The sequence below is a fragment of the Chroicocephalus ridibundus genome, chromosome 3, assembly GCF_963924245.1.
Source record: "Chroicocephalus ridibundus chromosome 3, bChrRid1.1, whole genome shotgun sequence".
In the NCBI taxonomy this organism is placed as follows: Eukaryota; Metazoa; Chordata; class Aves; order Charadriiformes; family Laridae; genus Chroicocephalus; species Chroicocephalus ridibundus.
In genome coordinates, this window is record NC_086286.1 from 129597158 (window position 1) to 129622868 (window position 25711).

General features: G+C 48.1%; 1 protein-coding gene across 6 annotated transcripts in view; it reads right to left on the reverse strand.

Annotated features, from left to right (window-relative positions):
- The window catches only part of IFT172 (intraflagellar transport 172), a 39350-nt gene that overhangs the window by 10846 nt on the left and 2793 nt on the right, over positions 1-25711 (reverse strand). For 4 of the 6 annotated variants that reach the window (XM_063330885.1, XM_063330884.1, XM_063330883.1 and 1 more), the window contains exons 6-34: positions 25519-25598; positions 23964-24051; positions 22888-23102; positions 22671-22794; positions 21807-21902; positions 19071-19232; positions 18246-18299; positions 17650-17753; positions 15581-15666; positions 14996-15108; positions 11812-11979; positions 11307-11443; positions 10355-10462; positions 9292-9376; positions 8868-8960; positions 8466-8543; positions 7812-8060; positions 5918-5996; positions 5389-5509; positions 4853-4997; positions 4689-4778; positions 4191-4288; positions 3186-3321; positions 2990-3106; positions 2242-2384; positions 1467-1560; positions 1149-1213; positions 841-1021; positions 198-307 (exon numbers count right to left, since the gene is read on the reverse strand). In XM_063330885.1, the coding sequence (XP_063186955.1) occupies positions 198-307; positions 841-1021; positions 1149-1213; positions 1467-1560; positions 2242-2384; positions 2990-3106; positions 3186-3321; positions 4191-4288; positions 4689-4778; positions 4853-4997; positions 5389-5509; positions 5918-5996; positions 7812-8060; positions 8466-8543; positions 8868-8960; positions 9292-9376; positions 10355-10462; positions 11307-11443; positions 11812-11979; positions 14996-15108; positions 15581-15666; positions 17650-17753; positions 18246-18299; positions 19071-19232; positions 21807-21902; positions 22671-22794; positions 22888-23102; positions 23964-24051; positions 25519-25598 (3419 nt within the window). The remainder of the gene's footprint in view (positions 1-197; positions 308-840; positions 1022-1148; positions 1214-1466; positions 1561-2241; positions 2385-2989; positions 3107-3185; positions 3322-4190; positions 4289-4688; positions 4779-4852; positions 4998-5388; positions 5510-5917; positions 5997-7811; positions 8061-8465; positions 8544-8867; positions 8961-9291; positions 9377-10354; positions 10463-11306; positions 11444-11811; positions 11980-14995; positions 15109-15580; positions 15667-17649; positions 17754-18245; positions 18300-19070; positions 19233-21806; positions 21903-22670; positions 22795-22887; positions 23103-23963; positions 24052-25518; positions 25599-25711) is intronic. The other 2 variants (XM_063330886.1, XM_063330888.1) reach the window with 2 other exon arrangements.

Sequence of the window (25711 nt, forward strand, 5' to 3'; positions counted from 1 at the left end):
TGGCGAGAAGACATCTGGGAGACCTTGTATGGCAAGAAGCAGCCTGGAGTCTCCCAGAGCAGGGAGGAAGGATGTTAGGAAATCTATGTAGGAAGAAGTCCAGGGTCAGGCTATCTCTGTAAGGCATCAGTCAGCACAATGCTCTAGGGGAAGAGCTACCCGTCTGTTCCCTGCAGCCTGACCACAGCATTCCTTACCTGGTGCCCTTCTTGGCAGCCTCCCTGCCACACTCCTCCTGTAACTCTTCTAGCCGACTAGGCACGTATTCCTTGCAGATCCGCAGGGCCTCACTCCACATCCCAGCCTCCTGCACAAGCCCAAAAGGGAGGAGAAATTTTCACCAGTTGACCAGGATCCCCCACGCTCCTGGCATCACACAACACATCTAGCCTCTCATGGCATCTTGCCTCTCATGTCATCACAGGACCCACTGGAAGACACAACCACAGCAGCACCATCCAATTCTTTCCTCCCCCAAAATAGCACCTATGTCTATCCGTTCACCCAGGCTACCTAGCCGGAAAGTGTTTATCCATTCTAGCTACCTCTGTGGAATGGACACTTACAGTCTCCAACTGCATCCACTCCTGCTACCCCTGAGGACCGCTCATAGCCTTCTGGCACGATACTTCTCCCAGAGCTGTAAGAGAGCTCAGCTATGCTGTGAAATCTCTACTGGTTCAATCTTCTAATAGCAGTTCTACTAGGAACCACCTGAGTAAATGGTTTCTCTTTAGCTGCTGACAGGGAGGGCTGGGAGATGGATTTCACTCCTCCTCCATCCAAACTGCGTTCTTGTCCAGTGAGGAAGACAATGATGTTGTTGCAGACTACACTCACCTTGTAGTACTTTATTGCCAGCTCAGGTCTCTGTGCTCGCAGGAGGAAGGCCTCTGCTTTCTGGAACTCTCTCTGCTCAAAGGCAAAACGTGCCTGTCCCACAAGCACATCAGCCACGCTGTCTGGGTCATGAGCCTCAGCCACCCGCTGTGCAGCATCCCAGTTCTGATTATGCACGAACCTAGGGGAATCAACATACGATGTAATAAGAAGGACAGCAAGGAGCAGACCAGTGCTGGGGAAGCAACCAGGCTGGCATCAGGTAGGGAGAGGAGATGCAGCAGGCCAGGACAGGGAAGGATACATACATCAGCACTGCCTCCTTGGGTTTCCCAGCTTTAATAAATTCTGCTTCAGCCTCTTCAAATTTGCCCTAGGAGAGAGGAAGGAATTTGCTTGCATGCCTTCCTGCCCTGATACCATTGCATGACCTCCTCTACTGACTATGAGGCAGAGAGATTTATGAAACAAAGATTTGTGTGGAAGCTGGAGGCGGTAATCATGGAGCTTTGTGGGTGAACAGTGACCACAGCCATTAAAGGCCCTGCTGCAGCAACCCTTAAGGACAACTGTTCAATGACCTGAGCAACCAGGGAACTCTCACCTATTCCAGGGGGTAAAATTACCTCATCTTCTAGGAACATGGCATACTTTAAGTGGATCTCTGGCATCTTCTGCTTCATGGAGAGGCGAGCCAGTTCAAAAGCAAATTCAAAGACCCTGCAACAAAAGAGAAAACGGGGTGAGAGCAGGACTATGTTCTGTGAGGTCATGCCTTCATCAAGCGCATGACATCAGTTACAGCACGAGACACTGTGAGAGGAGAGAGGGGAACACAGAGGGTGCCAAGTGAATGGGCACTGCCCACTCGTGCTCCTGACCAGAGAACAGGAACTTTCAGAGTCCCCACTAAGGAAATTCAACTCCTTCACACTCGTCGTTAGTGCCAGAGGCCCTTAGTTCAACCCTAAGGGGACATCACAAGACTCCCTCGAGCCTGGCGATGTGGGAGAGCTGGGGGAGAGGAGCAGGGAATGGCAGTGCAGTCCGATGGCTGGCCAGGTGCAGAGTGGGGCCAAAACTCTTCTGGCAGGCAGTTACTTATGGTGACATGAGGAATACCTCCTCCCGTGTTCAGAGGCTCTCACAAAGCCCCCCTGCTGAGGCTAAAGGGCAAACTCCTTTTGCCTGCCCAGCTCTGACTTGACATTAGAGAGGCTAACAGGTGGACATGATGTGTCAAGGAAGAGCAACACCTGTGTGAAGAAGTACAGGTGGGGTGGGAAGACATGCCATATCCTGCACCTGCAGCTATCATCTGCATACGGTTATCTTGAGTCACCCCTTTTTTCTTAGGTCAGGCAGATGGGAGAGAAGTGCTGGGCTGATGGACCTCCTTACCCGCTGTCTGCTGCATGGTCAATGGCCATCTCCAGAAGTCCAAATTTACTGAGGAGTTTCACAGCTGCCTCTCCACCCAGGCTCTTTGCCCACATATAAGCCACATGCTTATAGGAGTTTGCTCCTCCGTGTGCCTTGGCCACCTATTCAGAGCAAAGAAAGGGGAAGAGCCCGATTCATCCATTTCGTCTTCCGCAGGCTGAGCCAGGACTCCCTCTCACATGATCCCTGTTGTCATGAGGGAGCAACAAAACCAACTGTTCTCTCCTGAGGAACCCTTCTGTAGCCACCACTGGACCGGGGAGAATGAGACAAAGGTTTATACAGCAAAGCAAAGAAGAGGCTGCTGCTTCCTCAGCTTGGTTCACACTGATGTTAGGTCAGCAGAAGTGACCCCTGGCAGTCTGTGTCCCCACTGGAGGGGAGCAGTGCTGGGGCGGGCTGTGACAGGGTGGCTATGGGCAGAGCAACACCTCTGCGGTACAATGCGGTGCAGTGGTTAGGAGCAGACCAGTGCCTGCAGGAAGGCAGTGCTGCACAGTGGCCAGGGGCCAAGCCCTGCTTTTGGGGTGCGATGCTGCAGAGCAGAAGGCGCAAGGGCCTCCAGTGCTGTGCCACATGCTGAAGCTAGGTAGTGTATGCCAAGTCGTCAAATTTTGCAGTGAACAGAGACAGAGCAGTTCCTACCAGGATCCTGCAGTCAAAGCCTGACCCCTGCACAGTGGGATAGCTGTGAAGTGATTAATACCCTGTAAGCTTCCTCCCACATGTCATTCACTCTGTACATGTTTACTGTGGCCTTCCAGTCCTTAGCTTCCAGGTAGTGGTACTCGGCCTCCTGTAATCGCCCCTCTGCCTCCAGCTCCTGCAATTAGAGGCCATGAGTTAGTGACACTCTTGTCTCTGCTTGGCCCAGTTGATCCCCTGCCATGAGATGCACTCACCTTGCCCAGGTGCAGGTGGGTATCGCTGAGTAAGTCCTTGTGATACTTGGCCACTAGGCAAACCATCTCATCATACATCTTACACTTCTTGTACATGGTGATGGCCAAATCAGGTTCATTCACAGTGATATACAGCCTGGGAACACAAGCACATTCAAACGGCTCAGCCAAGGACACGAGCAGTCCCTGCAGCCTCTCTGCATCCTGCCCTCCTGGAGCCAGGTCCTGGGCACACTGTCAAAAGGCATGACTGGTGGTGTGGCATGCAAGGCTGAACACTGCTTAGATAGAGCCCTTCTGTTATGCCACCATCAGCTGCAGTAGGGCAAAGTTATTCCCTCCATCCTCAATTGTCAACCTAAGCTGTGACTTAGAGGGAGTCTCTGGGCTTCTGTGACCTGTTCTCCTCTTGGCCTCCAACCTGAGGCTGTCTGTCCTGTTGGGATGGTAACATGACAATGTCAGCTCAACTTACTCATACAGGCCAGCAGAAAGATTAAACCAAATGTGACCTCACCAGCTGTAAGGCCCCCTTTCACGTACTGGGCATCCTTGACATCAAGCACCATGGCATCAGATACACAGCTGTGTTTGTTCATGTACCCACTAACGCTATTGTGTTGTTATTAATCTAGAACTGACATTAGTAACCTGGATGGGAAACACTCCACTTTCCATATCTTATCCTCAGCTGACCATGACAGATCAGATGTAGTGCTCTGCAGTGGGGAAAAGCCTTGACATATTTCCTCTGCTCCATGAGACACTTGCACCCAACCTGGACCTCCTTTCTGTTCTGGTGGACAAAGATACATTAATAGTCAGTGACTTCTCTTCCTATGAACTCTGAAATATCAGCTCTAAGTCTCCACGTGTGGACAGTGTACCTCTGACCTTCCCAAACCCTAGTCTCAAACTCTACTCACCCACCCGGAAAGGGCTCCTCCTCACTACAGCCCTGTTTTCAGAACTCAGTCTTGGACTAGTACCAAGGAAGATGCTCACCTCTCTGCTTCTTTGTACTTGCCCTGCTTCTCCATCTCTTGGGCCTGGGTCACATAGAGCACCGACACATCTTCCTGACTCATACACTTGACTGCCAGCTGCCAAAAGGAACACACGTGGGAGAAACTACAGCACGCTGCACAGCAATTTCTTGATACGTGGTAGTGAAAGAAAAGGGGGAACCCGACCTCCTTCCCATTACGACCAGGTGTATATGCCATATGATCTGCAGAGAATGGGTAGCCATTTGTCACTGTGGTCAAAGCACACAGGACCAACCCCCTTGGAGAGTGCTCTTTGTGTCACAGGCGCACCCACACAGGGCTGGGCACAGACAGCATATGAATAGCAGGGACTACTTCTGGATGCCCCCACGTGCATCCTTTGGGAAGAGTGCTTGTTGATCAGGTGTTGCTGCACAAGGCACTGCCACCTTCTGATGAAAGACATTTCACCAAGCAGGGTGAGGTCCCCAGAAGCTTTGGCTCCCGACTCTACCTTGTGAGCCTGTTCCCAGAGCCCAGCCTGTGTGTACATGTCAATGGCATCCTTGGTCCGGTCTCCTTTGATGTACAGCTCCTCTGCAACCTGCAGGGAAATGACCATACTCAGCAGTTACAAGGGACACAAAGAGCAGCAATGATGGTCCTCTGTGGCCTCACCTGATACTCCTGTAAAGCTGCATAGTGCTGGGCAATCTTGAGATAATATTTGGCTGCTGTCTGTTTGTCCTGCAAGTCCAAAATGTAGATGGCCTTCTTCCATTGCCGGGCTCCCAAGGCTGCCTCAATGGCCTTAATTGAGCACCTAGCATCAAAAACATAACTCTTTATAGCCAGCCAGCAGCCATCTCCTCCAGCTGAGCTAAGGCAGGGAGAGCAAAGTGGTCTGCTGCTTGATACTTCTTCCTGGGTTAGAGCAGAAAAAGGGATCTGAATACCTGGCAAAGCTAAGGGGAAAGAACGAAAAGCTAGGACAGCAGGGAAGAGTAGTCAGGGCTGGAAGACCTTGGGAGAGATGCAGGAAGGCATCCACAGTTGGGGCCAGCAGAGACTGCACATAAGCACCAGTGGCACTGGCAAAGTGGGGTCAAAGGGGCTTACTCAGGCAAACCCCTGCTGATTTAAGCAAACCATAACAACTTCAGAGCTTGCCCAGTTATACTGCTGCAGGTTATATAGCCATCACCTGCCTCTACCTGGCTTCAATATAGTGGTTAATAGCAGCATCCAGCTGTTTCTGCTGTACCAGATGGTCTCCCCAGGCCTCCTCCAGCTTCACAACTTCTGCAGGAAACGCCAGGCGAGCCAGTTCCACTGCTGTAAGGGGACATGATAGCTGTTACAGAGAATCCAGCAAGGAGCCAGAACTGCGAGGAGAACAAGGGCCTTGGATGGGGCACAGAGGGAGGGGAATGGTGACTGTCTGATCCATTCCAGCTCCCATGGGCTACCCAACAATCTGGACCCCTGGAGAGCTGGACCAAATCCATGCTGGTGCAACCAGCATGATCAAGGTCTTGGGAACAGGATGCTGTTCTAGGACTATGTGTGCAGGTACAACTATGTGAAAATACGTACGTTGAATGAGATGATACATGGAAGCTTCAGAGCATCTAGGCATCTCTGGGCTCCAGGGCAATAGCTCGTGTTGCCATTGCCACCAGGCCAGAGCACCCAGGCTCCTTCTGGGCATGGATGGGGGGAGGAACATATTTAGCACAATACCTTTCAGGAAGGCATTGCCCTTGCAATAGCACTCCAGAGCCTTCCGTGGGTTCCCAACTTTCTCAAACAGGTCTCCAGCCTAATGACAAATAAAAGCTGCCAGTTTCCAGAGCCACTACTTCCCCACACCATCATGTACCCTACCAGCCCCATGTACAGAGCTTGTCAGTCCTACCACACAGACTTCTCCATCAGCTATGCCTTCCCCACTAACCAAGAGCATGGGGATAAAGGTAACTTCTACGAAAGACTGCATATGCCGAGACCATTGTCCTCTCTGCCGATCCACGTATCCCAAGTGTTTTTCTGGGGCATCATCTTCTAACAGGATGAGTTTTTGAGACAACCTCTCTTCTTCGCACAGTGTCTGGTGCAGCAACAGCCTTTTCTACGACTACAGCCCCTAGGAGCTCTGCTATGCAGATGCTCATACAGGAGCTCTGGGCATGAGTAGCAAAGGGGGAATCTCAGCCTCTTGCATCAGAAAGTTCTTTCCCTGTAGGAAAGGGTGGCAGCCAACAGGGTGGGATGAGGCTCAAAGCTTGTAGAATTTAGAACATAATAGAAGAAAGGCCATCACAGCAGACCAAAGATTCATTCCCTTCTGTATCTGAATGGTGACGAAAGCACAAGTCTGGAGAAAGACTGCAAGAACAGACCAAGTATACACCAGCCTTTCCTCTGTTATATCTATCCATCTCTGACCATCTGCATTGTAGAAGCTTCCCGAGTTTGTGTCATGATGCCCTCATATCATCATACTTAAAGGCTTCTGACAGACTCTACCTCCATGATTTCTCTAATCACTTTTGTACTTTATACTTTTTGGTAACAAAGCATCTGGCAGCAATAAGTTCCACAGTTACCCTTTCAACTGAAGGCTTAAGAAAAGGTGACAAGTTTGGAAAAATCACAGAACTCTCTTGGGTCAAAATGAAATGGTCAGGAAATGCTGAAGATAAAATGAGACCGGAGAAATGTACCTTAAGCAGGGCACATAAAGTAGGCCATCAAAAAGACGTGGAGTTTTTTCACACACATAACTGAATGGGACAACTCATAGCCAATATTGTATATCAAAAAGTACAGATGGTTCAAACAGCAATTTGACAAGCTCACGGAAGTAAAATCTATCAGGAGCTCTTAAACATAAAAATAAAACTGTTCAGGTACGCTATAGTCTGCAAACTGCTGTAAAACACGAATATCCACTAGGGGAAGTATCACCCTGTATTTGCCTGCCCTGTTCTTTATATTCCTTTCTTAAACATCTGCAAGAGGCCACTGTTGGCCAGGATACCAAGTTGTACACTGGTCAGACTCAGCACATGATTATGTGCTATGTAAAAAACATCTTTTTGTTTTAAAACCTAATAATAATTAGTTACCAATTTTTTGTGTTATTAGAGAATAATCACTTCCTTTCTCTATGATATTAACAGTTCCACAGATTGTCTTCATAACCTCCTTTGGTTTTCTTCCTTAGATTTTCCATTTAGACTATCCTTATATGAAAGCCGTACCATCATTTTTTATTCTACTATGAGGAAGCACTGTACATTTTCACAGCGATATCAAGCTTTCTGTTTGATTCACAACTCCTTTCCTGTTGGTTGCTATCTTTCCAGGGGCCTCCTTGACTGTTACTGAACTCAGCTGATGTTTCAGAGACATGTTGCCAATCTTTTTCCTGACTAATAACAGCAATTCTAGACCCCACTTATGTATAATGGATGCAGTTATGATTTCCTCCCAAACGTTAACTGCAAATTTATCGATACAGAATTACATCTGCTGCTTTCCAGCTCAGTCCCCCTGCATTTCACAGATGCAGAGGACAGGGTAAGAGCTTTGGTGCCACTAAGAAGAAATTCCAGGGGGCTGGTCCACTCACCTGTTCATACAGTTCGCCTCTGATCAGTGCTGTGGAGACCCTATTGATGACATCCCCGTTGGTCAGGAGCTCATCCCTGCCCATGGCCAGCCGTGCTGCTTTGGCTGGCAGCCCTGCCCGCAGGTATAAGCTGATGGCTGCCAGGTAGTCGCCCTGTCCTTCTTGGACCTCCCCAGCCTTCTCTTCCTGCTGGGTATCCAGCAGCCACTGGTAGTAACCCCGACGCAACTTATCTAGCATCGGGTGTCCCTGTTGAGAAATGCAGCATTGGTTGACGTGGCAAGGCAAGATGTTGTCCTACTCATCCTGCAGGCTCTGAACAACTAGCTCATGGCACCATGCTCCTTGCTGCCCAGTTAAACTAAGCAACTGCAGTTAGCAGAAACCACAATGCCAGTCTTGTGTACCACGCATCATCTATTCTTTTCCGAAGCCCTAGACACTCCTAAACCAATTTCAGTAGCTTTTCTCCCCCACTATTCACCCAGGTCCATACTTACATCACTGCAACCTTCCCTTCTCCTTGGAGCCCCTCCAAGCAGAAGTGATGTTCTGATAGAGCAGGTGAAAAGAACCCACACCTTGAATGTACTCCCAACCAGACAAGTTACCAAGCAAGCCCAGCCCACCACCCAGTGCAGCTATATTCTGTACCTTGGCCTCAGCAACCACAATGCATTCATCCCACATGTGCAGCTCCTGGTACATGTCCATGGCCTCCTCTGTGGCATTCTGTATCAGAGAGCAAAGTGTCAACCTGAAGGCTCAGTTTAGCAGACATGCTGCCATTAAGGTCTCACAGTGGACAGGGTTAGATGTGCAGAAAACACTTGAAAAAGTGTACCGTCCCCTTTACACAGATATACATCCTCCCTTACCCTCTTCATGCACCTCAGGGCAATCCTACACCTTGGAACAAGAAATATCTCCTATTTCATGGCAAAAACTCTATTCCCAGGAATAAGCAACTTCTTCCTTTTCTCTTTCACACCAGGACAGAAAACGCCCTGCTCAGAAATAAGTGAGACCTTTTCTGCTCCTGGCTCCTTTACTCACTTGTTCCAGGAAGATCATCTCTGCCAGCTTGTAGTTCTTGTCTAGCATGGCCAAGCGGGCACGCACCAGATAATGGTCTGTACCATCCCCACCCTGCAGACAACATCAGTTAGCTCGATCACTTTGTTGAGTGAAAGAACAGGCTCTGGAGTGGTACAAGGGAGGTGATTGCAGGTGGGCTCTGTGTCATTACAGAAACTGAAGACAGATGAGAAACACAGAAGTGACAAGACAGGAGCAATGTGAAATGGCTAGCCAGAAGAGGGACCTGGCAAGCGTGGATGAAGGATTTTGTCAGCAGTTTCTACATGACCAGGTCCTGGTCTCTAGCAGGATAATGGTGAGCATGGGCACAGAAGACAATGTCTATGCAAGTGTTTACAGAAAAGCAGCTGCCCTGCACAGTAGAAAAAGTTTGACTCACGTGCTCTTGAGCTGCCTGGTCAGCAATGGTATTGGTTTCATGCAGAAATCGAGCCTTGGCCATGTTGCCCAGAGCTGCAAAGCACCTGGAAAGAGCAAAACAGTTAGTCAATAACTGGGTTTTGTTGCCCACTTTTGGTCCATGAAAAGAAAATCAGAACCTGGGCAGCAGACCGAGCTCTGCAAGCTGGAGAGGTGGGCTAGCCCTGCTTCAAGAGAAGAATTTTGCCAAGACACGCCCTCTAGCCCTACTCCATGGGAGAAGCCATGGACATGACCAGTGCTCACAGAATCATAGAATCACAGAATGTTTTGGGTTGGAAGGAACCTTAAAGATCCTCCAGTTCCAAACCCCCTCCTACGGGCAGGGACACCTCCCGCTAGACCACGTTGCTCCAAGCCCCATCCAACCTGGCCTTGACACCTCCAGGGATGGGGCATTCACAACTTCTCTGGGCAACCTGGGCCAGTGCCTCATCACCCTCAGAGTAAAGAATTTCTTCATAATATCTAACCTAAACCTGCCCTCTTTCAGTTTAAAACTATTATCCCTCCTTCTATCGCTGCCGTCCCTGATCAAACATCCCTCCCCAGCTTTCCTGGAGCCCCTTTAGGGACTGGGAAGGGGCCCTAAGGTCTCCCCAGAGCCTTTTCTTCTCCAGGCTCAAAGCCCTGTCCAACCTGGCCTTGAACACTTCAAGGGATGGGGCATCCACAGCTTCTCAGGGCAACCTCATGCTTCATTTCCCCATACTTCAGAGATGCACTGAGCTTGTCCATGTCTGTCAGCTCCCCGAAGCCTTGCTATACACTGCTTTGGGTTGTCATCAGCAAAAATTTGTGCTACAGAGTGATGTCTTCCTGTCCCCAGTTCTAGCATTACTGTCTAGGATGAAAGGGCAAAGTCATTGTCTGGAATAGAGAACACTTAATTCTCCAATGCAGTGAATATTCTAGGCCACACAAAAAATCACATCTTTAGTGAGACCGTAAAAAGGGTTTCTGTGAGGGATTCAGCAGAGGGAGTGTTTAAGACAGAAATATGTTATAGCTTCTTCCTCTACCTCTCTGCAATGTGCAGCTGTCTAGCTTCCAAAGCCAGTCTGCTTAGGGTCTTCCACATGGCTTCCGTCTCTGTGGACATTTCCAGTGTCTCCAAAAATGCAGTAGCCCTTAAGACAGAGAGATTTGCAGACTTTCAATAACAGAACAGAAGAGCTCTCTGAGAAAAGTCCTAGGCTGAGGCAGGAGCTTCCTAACAAGAGTTGCACTGAAAACAAAGCAAGCTGTGTGTGACCAGTTCTGAAGAGGACTGTATATAATGTAAGGCTTAACGCATCAGGGAAAAAAATCAGTGATCAAAGTGATCCCTATCTGGGCTAAGGTACTTAGAGGCGTATGGTCACCAGAAGGCTGTAGCAGCGTGGGAAAAGCCCAAAGCGTGTCTGAAGTAACTCCCTGCTGCAAAGAAGTCTTTCAAGTGGTATCAGTGCTATGAACATGCGAAATTTTCTTCCCTGGTCGATTTTAAAGCCCTATAACCATGTCAGTCATATTCAGGTGCCTACCATGACTGCTTCAGTCAGTCAGTTTTTACCCTGCACAGCTCCTGAATGTTTCCATGACACTGTCACCATCCCTGGAGGGTTAGCAGCAAAAGCGCTTGAGTACCACCACTTCACACCCGGTTACTACAGAAGACACACTTAGTCACTACATTTAAGTGAAAACTGCCTTCAGTGAACTCCTGTCCGTGTCAATGGGACCAGACTGGCCAGTCTTTTGTGCCACAGAGTTGAAACCACAAAGCTGTGAGGATGAAAAAGCTGAATATTCACTCTTGAAGGACTCTGCTGCGCATTATAGCCAGACCTGGCATCAACTTCATGCTCTGAGACTAAACTTCAACTCTGTGTGGAAAGCTGTGCTGCTGTAGTTCATGGATTGATGACTCTCAGATGTCTGCTACGTGAAGTGGGCTACCTGCCATCACCATGTGGGGTACCTGGCACTTACCTGTGATAATCACCATCATCAATGGCAGTTCCAAACTCTATGAGGCCTTCGTCCAGGGTGTAGGACACAGTGTTCACCCCTTCAGACACTATCACTTCAGTCTTTCCATCATTCCGTTCCAAGTCTACAATATCCCCCTGGAAAGAGTACCAGCTGTCAACACTCCCATGTTTTCCAAAAGCATGTGGGGTAGCAGGGATGTGAGGAGAGCACTGCGACGGCTCTGCTGATTTAGTTCTGCTGAATGAGCTGACACCGAGCAGACATCATCCTTATCTTACCAGAGGGAAGGAAAAAGCCACTGAGCAGCTCCTTCCTGTATTAACTGTCTCCATGTTCTGCCAGAAATCCCTGCTACAAAGTTGACAAGATGAGCTCACATTTTGTCCAAGAGAAACTAGCAATTCCCTTCTGTCTTCCTTTTGCAATACTAGCCTGACTAGTTCCAAACATGTGAGCAAGTAACAGAAACCGCTGGAGGTGGTCAAAGTCTCAAGAGGTTTACCTTCAGAGGAAACATGGTGACTCGCTCTGGAGCATCAATGTTATACCAAATGCAGAGGCTGTTTCTGTTCTGAGCCACCACCACATCACTGCCTGGGACCCATTGCACATAGGAGCAATAGTTCAAAATGGTAGTCTTGGTGCTGCTTTCAATGTCATAGAGCTGCAACTAGAGGGGGGAAGAGGAGAAAAAGGCTCAGCTGGGCTCATGGCTGGGCTGTTAGCTCACATGAACATGGTAGGAACATCTGAGCAAGCATCTTGTGAACAGGTATTACCAACCAGGAATCAAACTTTTTCCAAAATACATAGCCCAAACCTCCACACTGTTATTTATATGCCTTACTATCCAAGACTTAAGACCTTTTTAACCCCTGCAGTATTTTAAGCAGCATGCTCAGATCCTGCCTCCTTGATAAGTACATAAACCAGAATACACCCTGAGAGGGTACTTCAATTCCCTCTCAGTTATAGAGCTGGAACAGGAGAATGGTCTCTTAATGCAAACAAACTGGGGGACCAAGAACGGCCTTCCTCTGCAGTTCTGGCTGAATTGTCCATCTTAGGCAACATACTATTGCAAGAACTGTTGCCAATAAGGTGAGAGGGTGCTTGTTTGTAAAATACACTGCCCTGAAACAAACCTGACAATTTGGAAGGTGTAACCTGACACAAAGGTGTATGATGCCTTGTAACTTAAAAGTTCTAGGCTGTCTCTGCGCCTCGTCATAATTGTCCTCACCTAGCAAAGATGAGACAGAGACAAGGGAATTGTGCTAATCTCATGACATACTAATCAAAAGAGAACAATAAAGTCCCTGTTTCAGTCTGTACCGAACTGGCTGGAGAAATATGTACAGACATAGCTTAGGAGAATTGTGGTACTGCCTGATTGAGGCTGGTGGCAGTGCCTAATGAAGGGGCTGGCTATGTAGCCTCTTGAGTTGTCTGAAAAGGAGCCAGAAGAGGCAGCAGCGATCTTGATGATGCCACTGCCTCTCGCTGAGACAGTGAATTACAGGACCCAAATATAAACTGAACAAGACTGCTGAAATAAATATAAAAAGATATGTTGCTGTGAAAGTTCTCTCTTCTCACATGATGGGACATATACGGCCTTGTGGAAATGGACAAGTCACAAATAGAAGCCTGTTTCACTTGCTGCAGGCTGCAATGACTGTTAGTACCTTTCTGAAGAGTGTCAGTGCAGCAAAACCCAAACAGAAGCCCTCGCTACTGGCAGTGATTCAGTCTCCTTTCTAGCAAAGGTTTTTCTTGATTCTTTTATGATACGTGAAAGTAGTGTCCTAAAGAGCTGTAGACATGGAACAATCCTCCTTCTGAGAGTTAAGAGGGTCTTGATTAGAGAGGCACTCTGATGCAGATGCAGGCATTACATTTTTTGCAAATCCACATTGGGCTGCTCCTTGAGGAGAGACTGAGGGAGCTGGGCATGTTTAGCTTGGAGAAGAGGAGGCTGAGGGGAGACCTCATTGCCCTCTACAACTCCCTGAAAGGAGGGTGGAGAGAGGTGGGGGTTGGCCTCTTCTCCCAGGTGAATAATGACGGGACCAGAGGAAATGGTCTGAAGCTGCGGCAGGGGAGGTTTAGATTAGATATGAGGAAGAATTACTTTACTGAAAGAGTGGTCAGGCACTGGAACAGCCTGCCCAGGGAGGGGGTTGAGTCACCATCCCTGGAGGTATTTAGGAAACGTCTAGATGTGGCACTTCAGGGCATGCTCTAGTGGCAGAGATTGTAGGTTGGTTGTTTGTGGTGGTTTGTGGGTTTTTTGGGTTTGTTTTTTTTTGTTTTTTGGTTGGTTGGTTTTTGGGGGTTTTTTTTTGGTGCGTGTATGGTTGGACTTGATGATCTCGAAGGTCCTTTCCAACCATGAAGATTCTATGATTCTGTTTCTCTGGAATCACAAGGTACCTGTAGGATTCCTGGTTCTGTGATGGCCCAGAACCAGAACTACAGTCTTCGTGCAAGAAAGCCCATCTCCAGCACACTCTTGTGAGTGGTCTGTGGTAAAGAGTTTGTGAGGTAGCAGATGTGTGCACTGCAATCTTTGACTGCAAAGTTGAGCACTCTAGTTGCTAGCTGATCAGCGTGGCAGCAATGAATCAGCAGACAGGTAATTAATTGGAGATCTGTGATTCCCAAGCAAGAAGATATCTTTGCAACCCCTACAATCTATGATGCAACCTTAGGGGTCAAGCTGCAAAAATGACGGTGAGGAAGCCTGGGGTTCCTGTGTGAAATGTGAGGGGTGAATTCAGAGTTTCTTCCGAGATGAGGCTGAGAAAGTTCTCAGGGCTTTCAAGACATATGCATGTATTAACATAACACTTCACCCATCCCTGGACTAAGGAGAGAGGTACAGCCAACATGGAAATATTCTTCCACAGACTGACAACCCCCAACGCGATCTGAACTCTGGAGCAATTAAAACCATCCTGTGATGAGCTGCAGTGCTATAGCTGGGGTCTGCCACTCTGAACTGAGTGGAACTGTAATGCAATTGATAAATACACCTTCTGGCCTGCTGCAGTGAGCTTCTTCGGCTCTATCTGTACAGTTAAACTAAACAAGGCTAGTACATGAGGTGAGTACCTGCACTTCATAATCTGTAGTGTGAAACCATTACCATGATTTTGGGCATAATTCTGTCCTGGGCTTACTAGTGCTCTCCCAGACAACATTCAGTCATGGTCTAGGAATCAGCACAAGCCAAGGTCCATACCGAAAAAGCTATTTGGTTATGACTACCTATGTTTTAGAGAATTAGAGAGTTCACCTTACAGACGTAAGCCAAGCTGTTGCAGAGAACACCTTTTTTCAATTTACATGTTTAGATGCAACATTAGGGTCCTCATCCTGAGATTAACCCACTTGTCTCCATCTCACAGCAGAAGAGTCTATGATCTTGATTTTCAGGGGTGATGAGATGAAGCAAGATGTTTAGTAACTAACTTCAGAATTAGCCGGGACTCAAGACCAAACATGCAATGCTGCCAGCTCATGCAATCTGAACGTGGTCTATCTTCCCCAAAGCAGTAGTCAAAAAATCAGAAGTACTTCAGATGTGCTTCTCACCTCCCTCCCTCCATTTGGGCCTATCTGTCTTTACCTCTCCCCAGGCATGCCATCTTGCCACACTCCCACAGATGTGCCCGCCTCACCCTCATCTTCTTGTCCCTGAAGAGTAGTTTGTGGCCTGTTTCATTCAGCTCCAGCCAATCAATCTTGCTGTCATGGCTGATAGTGCCAGCATTGTAGCTACCAACAAGGTCCACTTGGGAAGGAAAGAAAGGAAACAGTGTAAGTACCTAACGTGCCCCAAAATGCTGAACATTCAATTCTTTCCCATGGAGACCAGGTGCCTGGGACATAATTAGGGCAGGACCCACTGGCAAACACACTGTGACATGAAAAGCAGACTGCAGTGACATTTTATCTTGATGCCTTCTCAACAGCAGTGACTCTCCCCACCCTTTTGTGCGCATGCACAGATTACAGGCACTGCAGGCAGCGATATCATCTGCTAAACTGCACAGAATCTCAGGCCCAGGACAGTCACAGCCACCCCACAGCTGTGTCCGCACCAGGTAGCCAACCTGCCAAAAGCAGGGTAGCCTGGTCTCTAGTGGTCTGCTGCTAAGCAGAGTGAATGCGACAGGGGCCTTCCGGGACACGCTGCTGGGCACAGAAAATACAAAGGTATTAGTAAGGTTGGCAAAATACAGGGGACAGAGGTTAACATTTACCTGTTGCTATAGTCTTGATGTCTATCAGATAAGCCAGTCTCTTGTTCTCTTCCACGCCTCTCTGCCTTCTCTCATTGATACGGACACTATTAGTAGAAGGAAATGATGACAGTTACCTTTACTACGTTCTAAATTCACAGGACTGAATCACATAGTCCACCCCAGACTTAACTGCAGTTTCCCCAAGCACGTCGATCCTCTTGCAGTTCTCTGACCTGTGACTCTTGCACAGTACCTACAGCTGCCTCAAATGAGAGCAAACCTTTCTGATTCATGGCTTCACTTTGGAAGCTGCCCCTCTGGAACCAGGGTCCCCAACAGCAAATTAGTTACAGTTCAGCTTCCACCTCTGAGCAGCCCATGATCCTTCCTTCTCTTCAATCAGAAAATGGAGTATGGTATTTCAGAGCCACAAAGGAGGACACACTGGCATAGAGTCCATGCTAATGCTGTGTTAGGACCAGCTAGATGCAGAAGAGCCTGAGTACATGCACAGGAGGTCCCTCTTCAGCAATACTCAAGTCAGGATTCAATAACCATGTACCAGAGGAAAATGGGCTCTTGTGCTTCTAAAACTTTACAACCATTAAGTGTAATCGAGCAATTAAATCCCACCATTAAGGCACATGGAAAATAAGGAGGTGACTGATGACAGCCAACATGGCTTCACTAAGGGCAAGTTGTGCCTGACAAATTTGGTGGCCTTCTGTGATGGTGTTACAGCATCGGTGGATAAGGGAAGAGCAACTGGTGTCATCTACCTGGACTCGTGCAAAGCATTTGATGCCATCCCGCACAACATCCTTGTCTCTAAATTGGAAAGACATGGATTTGAGGGATGGACCACTCAGCGGATAAGGAATTGGCTGGATGGCCGCACTCAAAGGGTTGCAGTCAATGGCTTGATGTCCAAGTGGCAACCAGTGATGAGTGGCGTTCCTCAGGGTTCGGTACTGGGACCAGTGCTGTCTAACGTTTTTGTTGGTGGCATGGACAGTGGGACTGAGTGCACCCTCAGCAAGTTTGACAACAACACCAAGTTTGCTGACAACACTAAGCTGTATGGAGCAGTTGACACACTTGAGGGAAGGGAAGCCAGCCAGAGGGACCTGGACAGGCTTGAGAGGTGGGCCCAAACCTCACGAAGTTGAAAAAGGCCAAGTGCAAGGTCCCTGCACCTGTGTCGGGGCAATCCCAAGCACAAATACAGGCTGGGTGGAGAATGGATGGAGAGCAGCCCTGAGGAGAAGGACTTGGCGGTGCTGGTGGACGAGAAGCTCAACATGAGCCAGCAATGTGCGCTTGCAGCCCAGAAAGCCAACCGCATCCTGGGCTGCATCCCCAGCAGCGTGGCCAGCAGGGCGAGGTGGGGAAATCTCCCCCTCTGCTCTGCACTGGTAAGACCCCACCTGGAGTACTGCATCCAGCTCTGGAGTCCTCACCACAAGAAGGACACGGACCTGTTGGAGCAAGTCCAGAGGAGGCCATAGAGATGCTGAGAGGGCTGGAGCCCCTCTGCTGTGAGGAAGTGATGAGAGAGTTGGGGTTGTTCAGCCTGGAGAAGAGAAGGCTCCGGGGAGACCTTCGAGCCCCTTCCAGTCCCTAAAGGGGCTCCAGGAAAGCTGGGGAGGGATTCTGGACCAGGGAGTGTAATGATAGGACGAGGGGTAACAGTTTTAAACTGAAAGAGGGGAGATTTAGATTGGACATTATGAAGAAACTCTTTACAGTGAGGGTGGTGAGACAGTGGAACAGGTTGCCCAGAGAAGCTGTGGCTGCCCCATTCCTTGAAGTGTTCAAGGCCAGGTTGGACGGGGCTTTGAGCAACCGGGTCTGGTGGGAGGTGTCTCTGCCCATGGCTGGAGGGTTGGAACTAGATAGTCTTTAAGGTCCCTTCCACTTCTAACCATTCTATGATCCTATGACCATTGTTCACTGTCAAAAGCAGATTACTCAGGTCCTGGTGTCTGGGTGCTGCATTCTACACAGTGGTACACTTCCAAGTGTCTATATCTGAGGTCACTCTCTCAAAATACAGTACTAGCCACACAGGCAGGTTTGACACTCACCTGACAAGATGAGGGTTCATGAACTCTGTGCGGACAGACCCTAGGATGTCATTGCTTCCATATTCCACCAGTGTCAGCTCTCCAGCATTAAAGATCATGCAGACCTGAAGGTGAGAGGGGAATACACTCTTACAGAAAACCCAGGTAAGCACACATACCTACCAGTGAAGTGTGCAGAAGACAACTCTGCTGCACACAAGTCTAAATTCAGACCCTCTGGGATGAGTGGGGAATTGTCCTTGGCTTCCTGTTGTGACTGACAGCTTTTCCTCAGAGTTGGGGATTTTAGTTCTGGGCCTATCAGTAACCTGCAGGAGGAGCCAAACTGTCACCCTGGCAGCTGTATTCTGTACCTCTAACATCCTCTCCGGCCGTTGCTCTTTTATTGCTCCTCCACACACTGAGTGTGTTCTGTACCTGGCATATGGAAAGGGCAAGTATGGGGAGAATGCAGATCAGGATCTGCATGGAAAGGGTAAGTCCAGGAAACTGCTGGGAAACAGGATTTTCCAGAAGTGCAGCTGACACTTTTTCTGCCGGTGCACACACAGCTTTACTCACCATTCATGGGTATCATCCTGTCCCATCCAACTTACGTTCTCATTGTCAAAGAAGAACTTCTCATTCCCTCCAGATCCTTGCCAGGCTACCTACAATACAATGGCATGGAGTGAGCTCCTGCAGGGGACCAGGTTGCAGACGTTGTGCTCTATTGTCCAGCTGTCAACTCCCACAACAGACAGCAAGGATTACACCCCACAAGGGATCATGTTCCAACACTTCAGCTGCCAACGGTGTTGTTCAGCCATTCCCAGCTTCCAAGTTCCTCACTTCCCTCTCCTTTTTTTAAAGTCTCCCTCTGCTTCAGACTCCTATTCTCTTTGTGTGATATCTTACTGCCTTCTGGACAAGAGGCCTTTACGTGACCAATGTACTCCCTCTATCCTGTTCTCTCACAGGCACTTCTCCACCTTCCCCTAGACTAACTTTATTATAAAAAGCGTCCCCAGCAGCCCCTTTGCCTCAGTAAATCTTTTCCTCAGAACCTTCACACCATATGTAGCTGAAACAGAGATTCCAAAAAGACTTAAAAAAAAAAGCTTTCCCCCATGAGGACAGTAAAGGATTGGAACAGGGGACCAGAGAAACTGTGGGATCTCCATCCTTGAAGGTTTTCAAGACCAACCAGGATAAAGCCCTGAGCAATGACATCTGAATTTAATGTTGACCTTCCTTTGGGTAGGAAGTTTGATAAAAGACCTCCCATTTGGGTAGGAAGTTTGATAAAAGACCTCCCAAGGTCCCTTGCAACCAAAATTATTCTATGAATCTTTGAAAATAATTGTATTGTTCCCACACAGAAAACATATCCTTTGAGTTACAAAGTTTGACACTCGGAAATGCTACAGATTTTCCAGTACCTCACTGAGCTTGTTGGAGCTGATGTCACCCAGCAGTAACGTGTCTGAGGTATGGGCCACCAGATACCTGTCTTTCCCTAAGATCTTCACCTCATCAATCTCGTAACCATACTGGGATTTCAACACAACTCGAGTTCCTGTTGAGAGGTTCTTCACAATGACCTAGAGAAAGTAGGAAAAACCGATACAAGGCCCTGTTTCCACATACAGAGGAAGAACGCAGACTTCTTGCCCTATGGAATCATAGAATGGTTCGGGCTGGAAGAGACCTTAAAGACCATCTAGTTCCAACCCCCCTGTCATGGGCAGGGACACCTCCCACCAGCCCAGGCTGCTCAAAGCCCCATCCAGCCTGGCCTTGAACCCCTCCAGGGATAGGGCAGCCACAGCTTCTCTGGGCAACCTGTTCCACTGTCTCACCACCCTCACCATAAAGAGTTTCTTCATAATGTCCAATCTAAATCTAACCTCCTTCAGTTTGAAACCATTACCCCTCGTCCTATCATTACACTCCGTGATAAAGAGTCCCTCCCTATCTTTTCTGTAAGCCCCCTTTAGGGACTGGAAGGGGCTCGAAGGTCTCCCCAGAGCCTTCTCTTCTCCAGGCTGAACAACCCCAATTCTCTCAGCCTGTCCTCACAGCAGAGGGGCTCCAGGCTTCGCAGCATCTTTGTGGCCCTCCGCTGCACCCATTCCAACAGGTCCGTGTCCTTCTTGTGGTGAGGACTCCAGAGCTGGATGCAGTACTCCAGGTGGGGTCTCACCAGAGTGGAGCAGATGGGCAGAATCACCTCCCTCGCCCTGCTGGCCATACTTCTTTTGATGCAGCCCAGGATGCGGTTGGCTTTCTGGGCTGCAAGCGCACATTGCTGGCTCATGTTGAGCTTCTCGTCCAGCACCACCCCCAAGTCCTCCTCCTCAGGGCTGCCCTCCATCCATTCTCCACCCAGCCTGTATTTGTGCCTGGGACTGCCATGACCCAGGTGAAGGGACCTTGCACTTGGCCTGGTTGAACTTCATGAGGTTCTTATGTAACAGACAAAATTCGGATATTTAGATGTCCCCTCACATCATTTCACTCTGCTTTTTAAAGAAACCTTATCATTCCTTTTGTATGGGATGACAACTGTAATAAAGTGTGGAATTCTCACTTCTGCCATTTAGAAGTTTCTAACCTAACTGGAGGACTACTCAGGCACTTGAGGATGAGTCACCCTCTGAGAATCCTACAGTCTCTCCACTGACTACAGCAGGGTGTCTAGACTGTCAGATCACCCTTTCTACCTGCTTTTGAAACAGGTAAAGTTGGCTGAATTTAAACCAATTAAGGAGCCTGCATTTGGCATGGAGGTACCCCACACAAATTCACAAGCGAGGGAATAAACTGCGTTGTCTTTGCTCCTAGCCAATTTCCACACAACTTTGATGCTGTCCCTGGAATATTCCCTATGCCTTTCCCGAAAAGTTGCTATGAACAGTGTAACTGCTTTAAAGGGAGGAGGGAATGAGGTAAATGAACTCAGAGAAATCACCATCACTCCTAATTCTTTCAAGTATAGTTTTAATGGGGCTGAAGCTAACTACAGAATTTACAGAGTTCCCTCAGCCGATTACAAGGAATCTGCTCCTCAGGGGTCCATATTGGGACCTGTACTGTTTAATGTCTCCATCAATGACACAGACAATGGGATCAAGTGTCACCTCAGCAAGCTTGCAGAGGACACCAAGCTGAGTAGTGCGGTGACACACTTGAGGGATGAGGTGCCATCCAGAGGGACCAGGACAAGCTCAAGAAGTGGGCTTGTGTGAACCTCATGAGGTCCAACAAGGCCGAGTGCAGAGTCCTGCACCTGGGTGGGGGCAGCCCCTGGTCCCAGGCCAGGCTGGGGATGGAAGGATGGAGAGCAGCCCTGAGAGAAGGGCTTGAGGGCTTGGGGGTGCTGGGGCAGGGAAAAGCTGGCCATGAGCCGGCACCGTGTGCTGGCAGCCCAGAACCCCCCCGCAGCCTGGGCTGCATCCCCAGCAGCGTGGGCAGCAGGGCGAGGGGGGGATTCTGCCCCTCTGCTGCGCTCGGGGGAGACCCCCCTGCAGTGCTGCCTCCAGCGCTGGGGCCTCGGCACAGGAGAGACACGGAGCTGTTGGAGCGGGGCCAGAGGAGGCCCCGGAGATGCTGGGAGGGCTGGAGCCCCTCTGCTGGGAGGACAGGCTGAGAGAGCTGGGGGGGTTCAGCCTGGAGAAGAGAAGGCTCCGGAGAGACCTTACTGCAGCCTTTTACTACTTAAAGGGGGTTTATAAGAAAGATGGGGACAAACTTTTTATCAGGGCCTGCTGTGATAGGACAAGGGGTAATAGTTTTAAACTAAAGGAGGGTAGATTCAAATTCGGTATAAGGAAGAAATGTTTTACAACGAGGGTAATGAGACACTGGCTGAGGTTGCCCAGAGAGGCAGTAGATGCCACATCTCTCTAAGTGTTCAAGGCTAGGTTGGATGGGGATCTGAGCAATCTGATCTAGTTGAAGACATCCCTGCTCATTGCAGTGGGTTTGGACTAGATCACCTTTAAAAGTCCCTTCCAACCCAAACCATCCTGTGATTCTATGAAAGATTGGGCCAAGGACCAGAGGCAGATGATGGACAGGAAAGAAGCTGACGGCACCAAGAACTCCAAACATGTCTAGTTTTAGTAAGTAACCCTTTTCATCAACAGACATTAACTCACTGGATATTCTCTTACCTGGCTTGGTCCCACATATGTAATTTCAAATTTATTTTTATAAATGCTTCTGCGAAGGCAGCAGTCAAATTGTTCAACTCCTCCACAGAGAGTGCCCTGGGGAAACAAACACATTGCACACAGTCAGTGAATTCTGTTATGAAGAGGTATTCCAGACCATATTTCATGAAGAGGATCAAAAGTGAGACAGAAATCCACAGGTCCTGGATGCTCTGAGGAACACGGCTCAAGCCCCAGATGCATGAGGACCAGCCCTATCTTGACCTTTTTGAGAGAACAGAAATATTGAGAAATTCTCAGAGAAACAGAGCTTAGCAAATACTGCCACGTACATGGCAGAGGAAGAGGAGAGGTTAATACACAAAGATTTGCAGAAAGATTAATTTAAAGAGCTTTAAGGAATTAAACTTGATAGAGAAAGGCAGACCAAGGCCCAATGGCTGAAAGTAGAAGAAAGACAACTCTGAAGTGAAAACATAGCACATAAACACAGGGTATAAGATCAGTTTTTATACTGCTTCTCACAGGTGCTCAGAGGAAAGAATGCTCACGAGACTGCTCTAGAGAAGCTATCCTGACCTTATTACGCTTCTAGGAAAAAAGGAGGACTGCTGCTGCCAATGAGCCATTACACAATCCTCCATTATATTTTCCAGCTTCATACTCTGCATGCTGCACATCTGACTGCAGCAGAGTCCTTTGCACGAGGTCTCAGCCCAGGCACCTGCATCGCACACCTTGGTGATGGTGTGACCACTCTTATAAGCTCTCCTTGTATCACGTCACTTTGTTCTCAGGAGCATGTGTAAGACTGTTCCTGGTGTGTGACTCATGGGCTCAAGGTTGCTGGCTGATGATACAAACCACACAGATCCGTGAACCATCCCTCTTCCACGCTAAAGCTGTGATGGTGTAGAGGTGAGCTATTTCTTTGGGTTTGCCTTCCTCCCAGGCACTGCGGCGTGGGCTCCAGTTCAAAACCCGTAACCTGTGAGAACAGATGAGCCAGCAGAGATATGAAGAACTGCGTATGGTTGAAGAAGAAAGCAGCATAAAGGGGAGACTTTATCAAGCACCATACCTATCATAGCTGCCAATGACCACAGACTGGCCACCAGGACTGGCAGCCGCTGTGGTGAATTCCTTCTCCGAGAGGTCCCGGCTATAGTCAAAGGTTTGAATCACATTGCCCTCCTTCCCATAAGCTACAATCTTCTTATCGCAGCCTGCAGCCACAATGCTGTTGGAAGCCCAGGCGAGGGCATAAGGAGGACAGGGATGCATCACCAACTTACCCTACATTAGACAAGAAAGAACATCCTGAAAACGTGAATGGCTCTAGCCCCCAGCTGGCCTCTGTATTCAGCTATCACAACGAGACCAGTCTGAGGCCCTTCTGTAAAGTCCAGTTCGTGAAGGTTGCTTTGTCTGCCTGCCCGTCTGTAGGAAGGTAGACAGAAACCAGAACTGAGAAATGTTTTGACTATTCCATGCGTTTAACTGGGAGAGAAGATTCCTGGTGCCAGAAAAAGACCAGTACCATTAACTAGACTGGGATACACTCTTAACACATCAGAGGATATAGGGGCATTCAGCGTGTCATTCTAGAGAGCAGACATACTCAAACTGCTTCAGCTGAAGAGAAAAGATCTGAGTGACAATAGCATTCCCTTCACCACAGTTTGAAGCACAGAGACTACTTCTTTTGGGGAGCAGCAGGAGGCTCAGGAGAAATGCTGGGTGCCTAGAGTATCCCATCCACAGGCAGAGTCTGAACCTGGGATTCGGAGTTAACTGAGATAACTATACATTGCTTACTGAGAAGACGACAGTTGCTATTCCCTGGAACCCAACCTATTCAAGCATCATTCTCCTGGACACTCTAACATCAGATCTTTCTAGACACCTGAAAAGTCTTATGTCTCATACACAAAAACGTAATTTCTGCTCTCAGCACTGCATTCAGTGTACTTCAAAGCATCTAGTCACTGTTCTGTCTTCATCAATGCTCCACAAAACCTACGCTAGCAAGCACAAACTGCAGCTCTTCTCCAGACTCGCACTCCCTCCATGGCCTGATCCCTTTCCAGAGCTCTTGACCTGGGGAGTAGGCTGTGCAAACAGGAATTTTGCTCACTGAAGAAGAATTGTTGATACCTGTGATTCACCTGAGCCCTCATCATCAAAGAAGAAGCGTACTATGGTTCCATCTGCATGGCCAGACAGGATTCCCTTCCCCGACACACTGCAAAGAAACACAGACAGGATGATGCAATACTGCCGTTAAGACTTGCACCTTTATTTTCATATCCCATATCCCTGCCCACAGGAGCCAGTCATAGGGTCATCACTGATGTTCTTCATTAAAGGAACTTTTACCAAAGACAAGCTGGGTGATGAACACAAGAATATCTGGTACCTGTATCGGTGTCTGTAAAAACAAAGCAGATAAAAGTACGGAGAGTGGAAAGGAGAGCAGCCAGTTAAGTAACTTCATCATGTAAAATCACAATAACCAACTTTTGGTATTACTAAAACATAGAGAGACTAAGTTACCTTAAGTGGAATAATAACTATGCACACAATTTCTTATAACAAGATACATGAAACAACTCTTGCATTGGAACTGTTCCAGAAACGAGGCTGGATATTGTGATGCCAGGAATCTCTAAAAGCAACACAATTTAGAGAAAAAAACATCTGGATAAACACCCCAGGCCTAAGTCCATTATTTGTAGCACTAACGTCTTGTGTAATTCTTGACACGAGCAAGGAGAAGAGGGCACGGAAGAGGAGAGAAGCCTAACATAACGTACTAGAAAGATACTTTTTAACGATGATTCAAGTATAGAATACAAATTCTATGAACACTTTAACAATCCAGGAATCATACATCTGTCTTCTGTTGATTGCAATCCCAGATTTGCCATTCATACCACAGCAATAATAGCATAAGCTGTGTTTAGAAATAAAAGAAGAGGGGGAGAGAGCGTGGGGAAAGACTGAGGGAGAGGGGGGCAAACAGGGAAGAGATGTGGGTGAGGGAGTAGGGGTGAAGAGCGAGGAAACAGAAACCCTCTGGACAAAAGCAGACAGACTTTGGAGAGATTTCTCAGCAGTAGGAAGTCAGAGTCTGAGACTAGCTTTAGGTTTTTTAAATTTGTTTAGCACTCAAAACCCAGAATGTCACCATTTAGTGAAAATCTCACTGCTAGGACCACAACATATCTTAATTTTTTTAGGAAAAGGACACTGAAGTAGTTAAAATTAAATCTTAATTAATTTAAAATTGCACCTTATGGTTATATTTCTAATCATAACCTTGTCACAATTTATCTGGCAGAATATTTTCACTTTTTCTAGCCCTTAAACTCGACTAATGTAGTAATTAGCTAGACGGAGTTGACAAATTTAATCTTTATAAAGTCCTGGATTCAAATAAATCAATATATATAAGTAATCTCATGGGGACTGGCATCCTGATATGTGTTTGAGGGACAACCAAAATGCATGGGCCAGAGTGGCATCGCCAGGTGTCAGATTTTAAGAAGGAATTCCTTCTGGAAAGCACAGTCCTTTATTATCTCGACAAGGAACTGACAGCAGAAACACACTCTGGCATCCTCCCATAGTGCCACCAGTTATGCCAGGGCCAATAGTGGGGTAGGAGACTGAGCCAAAGCAGCATAGGCTAAAGCAATGCCATACTCACTTGGAAGTTAGCGAGACCACATAGGAATCTGTCCCATAAATGGTGGAAGACTTGTTGTTCTTTGTATTTGCTAAACGAACCTGAGAAAGAGAATCTGATCAATGTTGCTTCTGTCTGCAGAATGTGGATTTCCCCCAGCGTAACATCCCTAGAGGTTTCCCTGTCCATGAAATAACAGGAAGCTCATTGCTTT